The 14,990-nt window shown below is 40.8% G+C and overlaps 3 protein-coding genes across 6 annotated transcripts in view; 2 read left to right on the top strand and 1 right to left on the bottom strand.

The window, feature by feature from the left end:
• The window catches only part of UBFD1 (ubiquitin family domain containing 1), a 42,292-nt gene extending 40,443 nt beyond the window's left edge, over positions 1-1,849 (top strand). Inside the window, exon 7 of the mRNA XM_081819842.1 lies at positions 1,747-1,849. Coding sequence (XP_081675968.1) covers positions 1,747-1,818 — 72 coding nt within the window. The 3' untranslated portion in view covers positions 1,819-1,849. The remainder of the gene's footprint in view (positions 1-1,746) is intronic.
• The window catches only part of PALB2 (partner and localizer of BRCA2), a 16,185-nt gene extending 7,671 nt beyond the window's left edge, over positions 1-8,514 (bottom strand). For 2 of the 4 annotated variants that reach the window (XM_081819829.1, XM_081819830.1), the window contains exons 1-4: positions 8,326-8,514; positions 6,537-6,596; positions 6,296-6,398; positions 2,678-4,141 (exon numbers count right to left, since the gene is read on the bottom strand). In XM_081819829.1, the coding sequence (XP_081675955.1) occupies positions 2,678-4,141; positions 6,296-6,398; positions 6,537-6,596; positions 8,326-8,373 (1,675 nt within the window). In that variant the 5' untranslated portion in view covers positions 8,374-8,514. Of the gene's footprint in view, positions 1-2,659; positions 4,142-6,295; positions 6,399-6,536; positions 6,597-8,325 lie in introns of those variants that run through there. The other 2 variants (XM_081819827.1, XM_081819831.1) reach the window with 2 other exon arrangements.
• A 32-nt stretch (positions 8,515-8,546) lies between these two features.
• Positions 8,547-14,990, top strand: part of DCTN5 (dynactin subunit 5) — a 29,503-nt gene continuing 23,059 nt past the window's right edge. Inside the window, exons 1-2 of the mRNA XM_006730811.3 lie at positions 8,547-8,806; positions 9,511-9,579. Of these exons, the coding sequence (XP_006730874.1) occupies positions 8,759-8,806; positions 9,511-9,579 (117 nt within the window). The 5' untranslated portion in view covers positions 8,547-8,758. The remainder of the gene's footprint in view (positions 8,807-9,510; positions 9,580-14,990) is intronic.

The raw sequence follows: 14,990 nt of genomic DNA, 5'->3' as shown, positions 1-14,990 counted from the left end.
AAAAAAAAAAAAAAAAAACTATGATTCCAACCATCAAACATGATTCCAACAGGCTCCCAGAGCACAGTCTACAAAATGCTGGCTCGTCTTACTGAAGAAAACTCAAGTCCCCTTTTCTTTTTTTTTTTTTTTTAAAGATTTTATTTATTTATTTGACAGAGAGAGACACAGCGAGAGAGGGAACACAAGCAGGGGGAGTGGGAGAGGGAGAAGCAGGCCTCCCGCCGAGCAGGGAGCCTGATGTGGGGCTTGATCCCAGGACTCTGGGATCATGACCTGAGCCGAAGGCAGACGCGTAATGACTGAGCCACCCAGGGGCCCCATCAAGTCCCCTTTTCAAGCAGAGCAATTTACTACTCTTACAGCAACTGGCATTCTACGTGATTCAAAATGTAGGCAAGTTGGTCCAACTGCCTCTGCAGACACTTTGTCACAGCATGCTTGGGTGTCAGAAGCTGGAGTAGTGCCCAAGATGGGGAAAGCTGCATCCATCAACTGATAAATGAATAAACGGTGGCACATACATACAGTGGGTATCATTCAGCCATAAAAAAAGGATAAGGTACAGATCCGTGCTGCAACATGGATGAATCTCGAAAATAAACTAAGGGAAAGCAGCCAGACACAAAAAGTCACATATTATATTAATTCCTTTAACATGCAATATCCAAAACAAGTAAACCCATAAGCTAGAATACATACTGGTGGTCGCCAGGGGCTGGGGGCGGTGGAGGAAATGGGGAGGAACTGCTTAAGGGATATGGGGTTTCCTTCTGGAGTGATGAACATGTTTTGGAACCACGTAGGGGTCCTGGTGGCACAACCCTGTGAATATACTAAATGCCAGTAAATTATTCACTTGCTTCGAGATGGTTAATTTAATGTAATGTGAAGGTCACCTCAAGAAAAAAAAATGTTTAATGTAGCAGCAGGATACTAAAATCACCACAGATTATTTCAAAGTACACAAAAAAATGTTTCTAGTTTGTTACTAGATTGCCCTACATTCTGATTGCTTTGTATTCTTGTTGGCTTAAAGATGACAATAAAAAAAGGCATAAGGATTATGGTCTTTTAATTAATTAAGAATTAATTAATTAATTATAGCCCATAGGCCAAAGTCTGTGTCCAAATGCTATAGAACAGTCAGCTGCCTGTTTTTGTAAACAAAGTTTTACTGGAACACATTCATATATTGTCTGTGGCTACCTTCCCACTATACTTGACTAGCTGTGATGGAGCATAAATACAATATTTACTATTTGGCCCTTTACAGTAAGAAAGTTTGCTGATGTCTAATACAGAACCAGAGTGAATTATCTAGTTGTTATGCTTGCTTTATCAAATGTGAGAACTACAGAGTAAATAAATAAAAATATTTAAATTACATCATTTACTATCCTCCAAAATCTTGTGCCCCACAGACCTGAGAGAGGCTATAGTAGGTATGTTACCCAAAAAAGTTGCTCAGACGTACTGCATTTTACTACACAGTTATTCCTTTTCTTTTCTTTTTTTTAAGATTTTTATCTTTGGGCGCCTGGGTGGCTCAGTCGTTAAGCGTCTGCCTTCGGCTCAGGTCATGATCTCAGAGTCCTGGGATGGAGCCCCACATCGGGCTCCCTGCTCAGCGGGAAGCCTGCTTCTCCCTCTCCCACTCCCCCTGCCTGTGTTCCTGCTCTCGCTGTCTCTGTCTCTGTCAAATAAATAAATAAAATCTAAAAAAAAAATTTTTTTTATTTTTAGGTAATCTCTACACCCAACTTGGGGCTCAAACTCACAACTCTGAGATCAAGAGTCTCCTGCTCTATGGACTAAGCCAGCCAGGTGCCCCTACACGGTCATTTCTTTTTTTTTTAAAGATTTTATTTATTTGAGAGAGAGAGAATGAGAGACAGAGAGCATGAGAGGGAGGAGGGTCAGAGGGAGAAGCAGACTCCCTGCTGAGCAGGGAGCCCGATGTGGGACTCGATCCCGGGACTCCAGGATCATGACCTGAGCCGAAGGCAGTCGCTTAACCAACTGAGCCACCCAGGCGCCCTACACGGTCATTTCTAAGAGAGTTTGTTAGTGGACTCACACACTGACACACATTTCATTTTACCTCAAAAACACTTCCTCTGTAGGTCATAAAACTTTTCTCTACGGATAGATTGTGTTGTATGAATAAATACTAATTTTAGGTGAGTATCTAATATATTTTCCTTTTCAATATCAACTTTTCAACCACATTCGTGAATTCTGGTACCACATAGCCAGGTTTGAATCCTGGCTCTGTCACCTGAATGAATTAGTCACTTTAGTCTCCTTGTGCCTTAGTTTTCTGTAAGTCTGTAAAGTGAGGCTAAAAATAGATTCTACTTCATGTAGGCTTGCTGTGATGATTCAAGGAGTTAATATCTGCACAACATTTAGAAAGTAGCAGGCACAGGGCACCTGCGTGGCTCAGTCAGTTAAGCATCCGACTCTCGGTTTTGGCTCAGGTCATGATCTCAGGGTCCTGAGATCAAGCCCTGCGTCGGGCTCCACACTCAGCATGGAGTCAGCTTGTCCCTCTCCCTCGGCTACTCCCCCCATTCTCTCTCTCATAAATTAAAAAAAAAAAGTACCAGGCACATAGTAAGTATTGGTTACCATCATCAACCATATCTTGATTTACCTTTAATTCTCTTCTTACCATGACTAATTGCTTTTTCATTCTGATCTTTGTGTAAGGTGACTTCTTCCTTGGATCTATTAACACCTGCTGTGCCAGGAACTGGCAAAAGTAGTTCATGATGATCCAGTACAGGCAGGGAGATTGACTTTCTTTTTCCTCCGTGTCTTCTACCAGATGGCTGGGTAACTGCCTTCCTGGGAAGGTTATCTTTAGTGGGCCCAGTGGGAGAGTTGACTTCAGTTAACAAGAGACCTTTCTGAGGTCTTCTTGAACTTGGTTGTCCTGTGCATGTGTCAGATGTTCTAATTTCACTCTGGCCAGTTTCCTCACTGCAAAGGTTTAAATTTTTAGTTGCTTCCTTACTTTTATTTTTAAACCCTTTCTTTCTGACACCCAAATGACTTTGAATTACAGCCTCCAGGGCTACTTTCCTCTGGCAATTTGACATGCGTCGTGTCGTTCTAACATAATATTCTGCGGGAAATAGAAGGCCTTCGAGCATTGTACAAGAATGTGTTTGATTTTCTGCAGAAGCAGGAGAGATTACTTCTGGGCTAAGACTCTTAGACTGACTTACAACCTCATTTTCCTGAAGACTTTCATTTCTACCATCAAGAGTGTTATGGGGAGATGTTAAAGACTTCTCTGTGTGATTCTGTCCTTTTAAGTTTTGGTTTTCATTGGCTGATAAGTTATCATAAGTGAATTTATTTATAGAGTATGAATTATCTGCCTCTAAGTCAGGACTTCTAGGCAGCTGGTCACTTGCACTTACAGCTTTGTTTACCTCTGGGTTATCTGTACAGACCGTCATTTTTCTGCCTTGTGCCTCTAGGTTTACAGGTAAAGCAGGGTTAATGTTTTTCAGATTGTGAGTAGTGAGTTCACAGTCACCTTTAGGAGGCTTATGTTCAAGGTGCGTACCACTACTGCTATTTGACAGAGTAAATGAAGCAAGTGTAGGCATCCTGGGGAAATTCTTTCCTCTTACAAGTGCGTCGACACCTCTTTGTGGTTTGGCAGTTGGTGGAATTAATACATCTCTTGCATTAGTTTCTGTCACTGGTGCTGGAGAACCAGGGATGTCAGACGTAGAACTTGAAAAATAAGTTCTTTCATTTACAGGTGTCCTAGGATTTTCTCCATTGATTTCCTCCTGTTCCTTTAGTCTTTTTCCAGAGAGTATGAGTGAATCCGCGTCAAAGAAAGATTCTCTCACCTGTGCAGTGTATGTTCTCTTCTGCTGCTTTTTTCTTCTCCCTGGCAGCTTACTCTGCCTTTTTTCAGAGCCACTGACCTGGTAGGGAAAATGTTCTTGGATATCACCTGTTCTTTGTATATGTAATTCCTCCACAGGGCCATGTCTAGGGTTAAAGGACTCAGGCTCAATGTCAAGTGTGATAGGTGTCTTTTCTCCAGTTTCTTTATCCAGATGGGTGCTGATTTGTAATGTGTCACAAGGAGATACTTTATTTTTAGGTTCTGAGAAAAAAATTATATAATTAATAATTTCCTTTTAAATGAAGCAAAAAATATCCCATTATTTATTTTAAAATATTATATTAAAATACTACATTTATTTATGAAAGAGTCAATGGTATTTCATTCAGGCAGATCAAAGTTCAAATTTTTAATATTCTAATACACTAATAATTTTAAGTAAATGTAAAAAACAGAATTGTGCTGGAAAAAATGATTTTAAACTAAAAGATAATTTATTCTTTATTGCAATCATCTTTCTTTAGTTTTTGACTCCAGCTTTACTGAGGTACAATTGACAAATAAAATTGTACATATTTAAGTTATACAATGAGATGTTTTCATATAGGTATACATTGTGAAATATTACCACAATCAAGCTAATTAAAATATCCATCATTTTTGGGTGGCTCAGTCGGTTAAGCATCTGACTCCTGATGTTGGCTCAGGTCATGATCTCAGGGTATAGGATCAAGCCCTGTGTCAGGCTCAGTACTCAGTGGAAGTCTGCTTGGGATTCTCTCTCTCCCTCTCCCTCTACCCCTCTTCCCCACACTCTCTCTCTCTCTCAAATAAATAGATCTTAAAATATATATATATAATATATATATACATCATTTCACATAGTTATGATTTTGTGTGTGTATGTGTGTGGAGGGAACACTTAAGATCAGTTCTCCTAGCAAATTTCAAGTATATGACACAGTATTATTAACTACTATTTCCATGCTGTATATCAAAGCTGCAGGACTTATTCATTCTGTATAACTGAAACTCTGTACGCTTTGAACAACACCTTCTTCATTCTGTATAACTGAAACTCTGTACCCTTTGAACAACACCTTCCCATTCCCCCTACCATCTCACCTAATTTTTTATTTCATGTCCTTTTTTTTTTGCTCAAGTAATTTTAATAGCCTCCAATTTTATGATTATAAATACCTATTAACATGAGTAATGACCATTATTTTTTAGAATGCTTCTGGCCAGACTTTTTTCTCTGTACATATATAAATACTTATTTTTTAAAAAATCATCTTTCCAATATTTACACAATAAATATAATTTCTAAAAGTTGAGAGGGGAAAGAGCAACTAAACAAACAATCCAACCAAAAGAATAGTTCACAGCTCACAGGATGGGGAAAAATATTTACAACGTATCTGATAAGGATCTAATAGCTAGAATATATTAAGAACACTTAAAACTCAACAATAAAAAGGCAAATAATCTAATTAAAATATTGGCAAAGGACTTGAATAGATATTTCTCTGAAGAAGATATACAAATGGCCAATAAGCACATGAAAAGATGCTCAATATCATCAGTCACTAGGATGTGCAAATCAAAGCCATAATTAGATACCACTTCACATCCACCAGGATGGTTATAATTTTAAAAATGGAAAATGACAAGTTTTGGTGAGGATGTGCAGAAACTGGAACCCTTGCGCATCGTGGTAGGAATGTAAAGTGGTACTGACGTTGCAGGAAACAGTTTGGCAGATTCTCAAAAGGTTAAACAAGAGAATCACCATATGACCCAGCACTTCTGCTCCTAGGTATAAACCCGAAAGAACCGAAAACATACATCTCCACAAACACTTGCATATGAATGTTCATAGCAGCATAATGGCCAAAATTCATAATAACTGAAAAGTAGAAACAACCCAAATGTCCATCAACTGATGAATGGATATATAAATTGTGGCACATCTATCCAATGGAATAGTATTCAGCTGCACAAAGAAGTGAAGTACTGATGCACGCTTGGAAGTACAGAGGGATGACTGTTGAAAACATGATGCTAAGTGAAAGAAGTCAATCACAAAAGATCACATATTATATGGCTCCATTCATATGGAATGTCCAGAATAGGTAAATCCACAGAGGCAGAAAGTAGATTAGTGGTTTCCAGGGTTTGGCAGTAAGATGGGTACAGGGTTTCTTTTTGGGGTGGTAAAAATTCTGGAATTAGATGATGATGATGGTTTGCACAATCTTGTGAGTACACAACGAACCACTGAATTATACATACGCTTTAAAAAGAGTCTATTGCTTGTTCTATCTTTTGGTTATGGAAAAAAAAAAAAACCACAACCAAATATACCTGGAAAATGAATAATAAAGTAAGCATAAGTAAATGGCCTAACTTTACCTGAGTGGTTTAGCTGTGGTGAAATTTCCTGCTGGAGCAAGCAATCATGTTCTTCCACTGTTTTTTTAATAGAATTCTTAACCTTCTCAGCTCTTTGGGCACGCTAGAGAAAACAAAAGCAGCTCAAGGAACGAATTTAAGAAAAAGAAGTATCTTTTTAAAGCTTTATTATTACGAAGAATTGTTTGTATATAGTTCATCCTATACAATACCTCAGTTTGAGAGAATAAGATTCACTCACCTGAAGGCGGGCCAGTGTCTTGCTGTATTCCCTTTTCAAGAATGCTAATTTTTCCTTCAACTGGAAGAAGAAAAACAGCAAACAATACTGAGCAGGTAGAAAGGAAGAGTCAGAGAGAATGGACACAGTGCCTGTCAGGCCCAAGTAAGCAGTGCTTAGCAGGTCCCTCAGCAATAGACAGAGGGAGTAGCAGGTGTCCACATTACTTTCAGTTCTCACAAAGCACCAAGCTCTCCAACACCTAAGCACCTTTACCTAAACGGTTCCTACCACCTGGAGCGTTTCCTCCCCAGCTCATTTTGCTAAGTCCTACTGATTCCTCAAGCCTCAACTTAGATTTTTATTCCCCCAGGGTAGACTTCTAGGTCCTTCCTGAAATCCAGGTGGGACATTCCACCTCTCCACTGTGCTTCCTTTATCACAATACTTATTATATACTATGCTGTCTATTTACTTCTGTTTCCCTCCATCTCACTGTGAGATCCCTTAAGGTGGCCGGAGCTGTCATCCTCAGACATTCGTCCAACAAATGAATTTCTTGTCAGTTAATGGTCCAGGTATCTGTAGTCCCTGGAACAATAACTGGTAACCACTCTCAATTACGGTCTCAGATGCTAGAACTAGAGTTGTCAAGCTTACACACAAGTTAGGGATACAGATAATTAACAAGAAAACGAATACACAGACAAGATGATATCACATGGTAATCAATACCCAGATCAACAGGGAGATGTGAGAGTGCCTGAGCCACCTTAGGTAGGGTGGCCAGAGTGGCATTTCTGAGGACTTCCTTTCGAGCCCAGACCCGAAGGAGCAAGGAGCTAGCTTTGGGAAGATCAGAGGGAAAGCAATTTGTCCAAGATCACACAGTTTATCAATGGAATGATCCAAACCCAGGTAGCTGGATTCTACAATCTGTGCTCTTAATCTCTATGCTAGTTTGCTTCTCCCAGGGTCCTCTTTATCACCAACCTTACCAACATTTAAAAACTATCTTGTTGACTTGTAAATGACCTATCTCACCCTCCACGGGAAGGTAGGCTTGGATAAGAGGACTGATGAGCTAATATGAACAAAGAGTCTAGCACAATGCCTAGAACAGCCAGCACAGATACATTCAGGCTAACATCATAAGCAGGAGCACAAGGTGGCATGGGTAAGGATTGGTCAGAGCAGCACTGCTGTAGAAGCAAAAGCTGGAAACAACCTAAAAGTCTCTCATTAATGTCTAATGAAAAGATGGCACTTCCATAATACATAACACTATACAGAACTTTAAAAAGTAAGGTAGCTTAACATGAAGTAACATGGATGAAACCTGGAGAAGTAAAATGGAAGTTGCAGAACCATTCAGCTCATACCATTTGTGAACAAAAAATACACACTACTTTTTGGTGGTTAGGGAATATAACCACAACCTTCCAAATCACCCACCTCCGTCCACCACACACACATACACGCGCGAAAAGATCTGAAGCATCAAGCTGTTCAGAGATCTAAAGGGAGCGGGTGGGAGAAGCCAAGATTGATAAGAGTGTGTGGGGGTGGGGAGAATATCAAAGGGGACTTTGGCTTTATCCAGATTTTTACGTTTCGTATTTATGCATCACTGCTCTAAGAAAATTTGTTCTTTAAATGCCTCCACGGGAGCACAGGGCTCTTCATATTTTCATTCCCGGTGCCCGCTGAGTCCAAAGAGCGTAGGTCAGAGATCACTGCCACCCCCGGACGGTAAAATCCTAGGCAAGGAGTCACTTCCGAGTCAGCCCTTCCCGCACACCCAGGGCACCTTTTCCTTCTCCTCACAGCTGAGGGGCTTCCCGGGAGGCTCTTCCATTGGGCTGGCGGCCGAACGGAAGGAGCAGCCGTCGCCGGCCCCGGGCCTGTGCACACGAGGGCTCCGGCTGGCCCTGGGCCCCGGAGGCGCCCAGGAAAGAAACCGGGCGCCCAAGACACCCCCGGCGCGCCACCAGCTTGCACATGCGGGAACCGCGCGCCGTCTCCCCCGGCCAATTACATCCACCGCTCGGCCTGCGCACGCGCAGCTGGAGACGGCCGAGCAATGGAGCGGGGCCGCCTAGCGGAGAGCCGAGCTGTGGAGAAGAGCGGAGGGCGCCCAGAGCGGAAGTGGAGGAGCGGCCGGAAGTAGCCTGAATCCCAGTCTGACTGACCGGCTGACAGGCTTTGACAGGAACCGGAGCTGCGAGAAGGAGTTGGTGGCCATGGAGTTGGGCGAGCTGCTTTACAACAAGTCCGAGTACATCGAGACGGTGCGCGTGTCTAGACATCTGCCCTCTCTTTTCCGAGCCTGCGTCCCTTTGAGGCTGGTGTCCCCATCCTGTCCCTGCCCCACCCTGGGTCCCTTTGGCGTTTAGTCCGAGATTACTTAGATCACTTAGTGAATGCCTCAGCTTTGTTATTTATTCCTTGCATGGCCAGTTTAGGCTTTTTTACTTATTCCTGATTTCCTAAAGATAAAATGCCTTCCAGAAAGCCGGACAAATCTCATCCACCTTAGTATCAATAACAACTCCAGGCTTCGGGCCTTTCGGAAGGTTTTTTTTAAACTAACGTGTCGTAATTTATTACTGTGTGCTAAAAGACGGTTAGGTCCTTTATAGTCAATACATGATGTGTGTAAATTGATCGAAGTAGGGTACGTGCTCAGTCCGCGTTGCTATGAATTCTTGCAGCTCTGATATCGGTTAAGTCATTATCCTGGATATAGAACTGAAACTTGAATCCCCGTGTCTGATGTTATTAGGCTCTAGACCTACCACATCCAAATTCTGGATCCCTTCTTGGAATCCGTAGTTTCCAAATCCATCCTTGCTTTGATATCCTGTACTCATTCCATTGAGGACTTGGCCCCGTTTCAAGTCCTTTCCTCTCCAGTAGCAGCTTTCTTGATGGAAACCTGTAGTCCAGAATCCACTCAGTTTGCTTATCCCCATTTTCTGCTCTTTGCTTTCAGGCATCTGGAAACAAAGTTAGTCGCCAGTCCGTATTGTGTGGAAGTCAGAACATCGTTCTTAATGGCAAGGTAAGGGACCAAGCCAGTTCCAGGATGCATACCTTTGCTTTCTTTCCACTAATTATCACATTGGGAGGGCAGATAATATGTTGCCATATCTCCCATTTATTGCTGTACATTGAAAAATTCTCTTTTTAATTCTCCAAATTTTATTGAATCCGAAAAAGATTCAATAAAAGGAGGCAACAGAAAACCTTTTCCCCTTTATGCCAGGAATGGTATACCATGGCACCCAGAACTGAAATTATTTTAAAGTATTGTGGTGTGCCCTAAACTACTGGACACAAACATAAATAGGCAACAAAATATTTTAGTGTAGAAGCTGTAAAGTATAGTAGTATAATGAACTGTTTAGTAATAATGATTCAGCATTAACTGAAACTCTTAAAATTAATTTGAGAATGGGGGGGCTCATTCGGTTAAATGTCTGCCTTTGGCTCAAGCCATGATCTCAGGGTCCTAGGATTGAGCCCCAGTCATGCTCCCTGCTCAGCGGGGAGCCTGCTTCTCCCTCTCTGCCTCTCCTCCTGCTTGTGCGCTTTCTCTTTCTGTGTCAAATAAATAAATAAAATCTTAAAAAAAAGAGAGAATTGGAAAAGACACTAAACTATGAAACAGATTTGCAAAATGGAATATGAAAAGCTGAGAATTTGTAGTCTAAATAAACTGAAATAGCAGAGAGATGAGTATAAACTTGGGAATAATATTAGGACATTTCAGAACCAGAGAAAATATCAAGATATATTTGAACTTGACAAACACTGAACCCATAGTTTTTCCTGCCATTTTTCTTTAAAATGTTACATCTCTAACTTCAAAGGGAAAACAGTCTCACTATAATCAAGCAATCATAAATTTTTTCAGTAGAGACACAATTACTATCTCCATTAGCTCATCATGAGATTTAATAGAAAGAAATATAGTTCAGTAATTAGGTATAACTAGTAATTAAAGACACACTGTTCCTGCACAAAATTAGAAAATTCAGTTAACCCTAATCTGACTCATTAGCAAATGTGTGGAGTTTTTTGTTTTTTTTTTTAAGATTTTATTTATTTATTTGACAGAGAGAGACAAAGCAAGAGAAGGAACACAAGCAGGGGGAGTGGGAGAGGGAGAAGCAGGCCTCCCGCTGAGCAGGGAGCCTGACGCGGGGCTCGATCCCAGGACCCTGAGATCATGACCTGAGCCAAAGGCAGATGCTTAACGACTGAGCCACCCAGGCGCCCCAGTGTGTGGAGTTTTTAAGAAATCCCTAAGGTGGGCATCTGGGAAGGCTGCTTCTCCCTCTCCCACTCCCCCTGCTTGTATTCCCTCTCTCACTGTGTCTCTCGCTCTCTGTCAAACAAATAAATAAAACCTTAAAAAAAAAAAAAGAAAAAAGAAATCCCTCAGGTAATTTCAAAACATTTTCTGTGATTTTGTAGGGAACATTTCTTTATTAAATTGTGATAAAATATATGTGACAAAATTTGCCACTTTAACTGTTTTTAAGTGTACGATCCATTGGCATTAATTATATTTACAGTTGGGGTGCCTGGGTGGCTCATTTGGTTGAGCGTCCTACTCTTGATCTTAGCTCAAGTCTTCATCTCAGGGTCATGAGTTCAAGCCCCGCATTGGGCTCCATGCTGGGTGTGGAGCCTACTTAAAAAAAAAAAATTCTATTTACAACCATTGTGCAATCATCACCACTATCTATTTCTAAAACTTTAATCACCCAGACAGAAGCTCTATACTCATTAAGGAATAACTCCCTGTTTCCTCCCCATCTCCCTACCCGTCTCCCCACCCCTGCCCCCCACACCCCGCCTAGTCACTAATAACCTCAATCCACTTCCTGTCTCTGTGAATTTGCCTATTCTAGATATATAATATTTGTCCTTTTTTGCCTGGCTTATTTCACTTAGCATAATGTTTCAAAGTTCATGTGTGTTGTAGGATGTAAACTAATACATATATACACGTTTACATCCATGTAAACTATATACGTATATAGTTTAGCTTTACTTGGCTTTCTGTTACTTACTTTTTTTACACTCACTTATAATAACCACAGTAGGAAACACCTACCACACTAAGTACCATTGTTCTCAATTCTGTTTCTGAGATTCACTGTGGTTTGTGCGTTTTCACTACTGTGTACAGTTCCATTTATCCCCTCTCCTACTGGTTATTTTGTTCCCAGTTTTTTGTTTTGTCCCTTTCAGAACTGTGAGATGTCTATTTTCCTAAACCCTTATATGAGGTGTTATAGTGCCTGCAGGGATAGGCAAGGATCAAATGAGTAAGGAAGACTGGGTGCCAACAACAGAGAGTGGCGGGGCCTGGTGAATTGAAGAATACTTGTCCTAGCTAAGCTCAAGCTGATTGTTGCCATGTGGGAATATAGGCCTATATTTTCTCAAAACAAATTGGAAATCTGGATTTTTTTAATGCAAAATGTCCTGCTATTCAAATAATAGCATTAAATTCAAATGATGAAACAAGGTGCATGAGCCAAACAAAACAGGTTTCTGGGCACAGTTCTTAGACCTCCAGCTTCCCACCTCTGCCTCATCTTTTGTCGAGTTCAGTGAACTCTGCTCTACTACCATATTCTTCCCTGTGAGGTCCTTATGTGCACTCACTTTCATTTTAACATCCTGCTGCCTCTCTTTTGAATCTGACTTCTCATCTTCAGCTCCATTCTTTATGAGATAGGAAACCAGGATTTGAGTCCCTCATGCTAAATCTCTTTGACCTCCTGTGATTATCCATTACTTAATGTTTTTCATGTTTGCTTCTTCAAATGGGAGTGTAATTTAGGCTGCCTGAGGGACTTCTGTGGATTTTCTTTATTTCCAGATTAAGATTGCTATCTTTGTTTAAAACACAGTAAAACAAAAACAACCATTACCAAATACTCAGAACTCTTGGTATTCTGCTTTCTTCCAAAGAAAAGGAAGTCATTTTCTCTGATTGTAGATGGAAGCATAAACAGAAAACAATGATTAAAGTAAATGAAGGATTTCAGATGAAAGAGTACATACTAGAAACAGATATCTCTTTAAACTTGAAGGAGACCATTTTTAAAAACCAAGAGGAACTGTAGTCCTTTATAGTCAGCAGCTGATGAGAAATTGTCTTTTTACTGATAGAGGTTTTATAGACCAAACATATGCAGGTGAGATTGGTAAACTCTTCGAAGTATGAGCCCACTTCTTTTTTAGTAATTTCTCAGAGCCTCGTGTTCGGGTTAGTGACATATCTAAATTCACCTGTATATGTCAGGTTAGTGACATATCTAATTTCACCTGTATTCCCCATCTACCTCTTCTATCCTGGGCCCCAGACCTTCATTTCAACTGCCTGTTGGTCTTCCACAGGTACCTCAAATAGCATTTCACAATTGAATTTGTCATCCAGTCCAGTCCCCAGAATCGCTTACCCCATTCTAAACTCTCATCCTAGATTCCCTTTCTCTCTTTCCCCAATATCAAAACAATGACCAAGTCATATAGATTCTCTTCCCTTTTTTTCCATTTTTAACATTTTATAGTGGAACATTTATTTTAAAGATTTTATTTATTTGAGAGAGAGAGTGGGCAAGAGAGAGCATGAGGCAGGGAGAGGGCCAGAGGGAGAGGGACAAGCAGACACCCCGCTGAGCAGGGAGCCCGACGCGGGGCTTGATCCCACGACCTCGAGATCACGACCTGAGCCGAAGGCAGACGCTTAACCTACTGAGACACCCAGGTGCCCCTCTAGTGGAACATTTTAAAAGTTATCTTTATTGAGACATAATTACATACAATGAATTGTACCCATTTTAAGTGTGCAGTTTGACAAGTTTTGGTGTTTTTTTTTTTAAGATTTATTTATTTGAGAGAGAGAGAGCCCAAGCAGGGGGTAGGAGCAGAGGCAGAGGGAGAAGCAGACTCCCCACTGAGCAGGGAGCTTGATTTGGGGCTCAATCCCAGGACCTTGGGACCATGATCTGAGCTGAGGCAGATGCTTAACCAACTGAGCCATCCAGGCGCCCCTCAGTTTGACAAGTTTTGACTGATGCTTACACCTATGCAACCACAATTAAGATATAAAATATTTCTATCACCCTCATTTCCTTGGACCCCTCTGCTGTCAGTCCTCCTACTACCCTTGGCCCCAGATAACCACTGGTGTAAGACCAATAGAGTTTACTTTCGCATTTTCTAGAGTTGCCTGTAATGGGAATCATGTACTCTTTGTTGTCAGCCTTCTTTCACTCAGCATAATGTTTTTGAGATTTATCCATGTTGTGTACATTAGTGGATTAACAATTCATTACTTTTTATAGATGGGCAGTATTGTTATGCAACTTTTAAGACATGTACCAAAGTAGAGAGAACATATAATGAATCTCCATATACTCATTCACCAGCTTCTGCAGTTAGCAATATTCTGACGTCCTTGTTTCATCTCTGTACCTGCCCCACAAACCCATACCTATTTTGACCAGGGGCAGGGCAGGGAGTTGGGGTATTTTAAAGCAAATTGCAAACACTGTATTATTTCACCCATAAATACTTTAATATATATCACTAAGATTTAAAGATTTTAAAAAATGAGTAGAGTACCCTTATCATGATATATTTTTTAAGAAGCCAGTTATTTCCTACTATCACCTAATCCTCTGTCCATGTTCAATCTTTCTAGTATCTTAACATGTCTTTTTATAGTTGGTTTATTCAAATCAGGATCCAAACAAGGTCAAGTACACATTGCATCTGGTTGATATATCTCTCAGGACTCTTTAAGCCTGTAACAGTTCTTTTCCCCCAGCCTGTTTTTCTCTCCATCCCACTTATATGTTGAAGAAACTGGGTCATTGTTCTGTAGAATTTTCAAATTTTGAATTTGGTCAATTCTATTTCCATGGTTGTTGAATGCAGTCTTTCTGCCCCTCTCCTCCCTCTTAATTAGTATATCTGGAGGCTTGATCAGATTCCTCTACCTTGTATTTCTCTTTTCTTCATGCACAACTATTGTCATAGAGAAGGCCCATTCTCTCATTTTACCTTGATCCACTGTAGTCATCTAAAGTGTCACTTTCCCTCCAGTCTTACCTGCCCTCTCCCTTCACTCTAGACTGCTTTCAGAATAACATTTCTAAAATGAAGATTCAGTGTGTTCTGCTTAAAAAGTTTGATTCCTTATATCCTCTAGGGAAAAAGCCTAAGCTTCTGTACTCGGTATACATAATGCCTCATAAGCCCTAGGCCCAGCTTACTTGTCCAGCTGTAACCCCAGCCATATGCAATTTTATTTTTTTTACCCCATTTATTCAAAAGACATTTCCAGAATGCCTACTCTTTACCAAGTATGGGGCATTAATTCCCCCAAACTTCTGAGTTACATAATTCACCCTGAAGCCCATCCAGGCAATCTTTGGGGCGGTT

This window comes from Leptonychotes weddellii, chromosome 5 (assembly GCF_054177405.1).
Source record: "Leptonychotes weddellii isolate Sample4059 chromosome 5, ASM5417740v2, whole genome shotgun sequence".
NCBI classification, from domain to species: Eukaryota; Metazoa; Chordata; class Mammalia; order Carnivora; family Phocidae; genus Leptonychotes; species Leptonychotes weddellii.
Note: the sequence above shows the minus strand (reverse complement) of the source record. Positions and strands in the feature narration are given on the sequence as shown.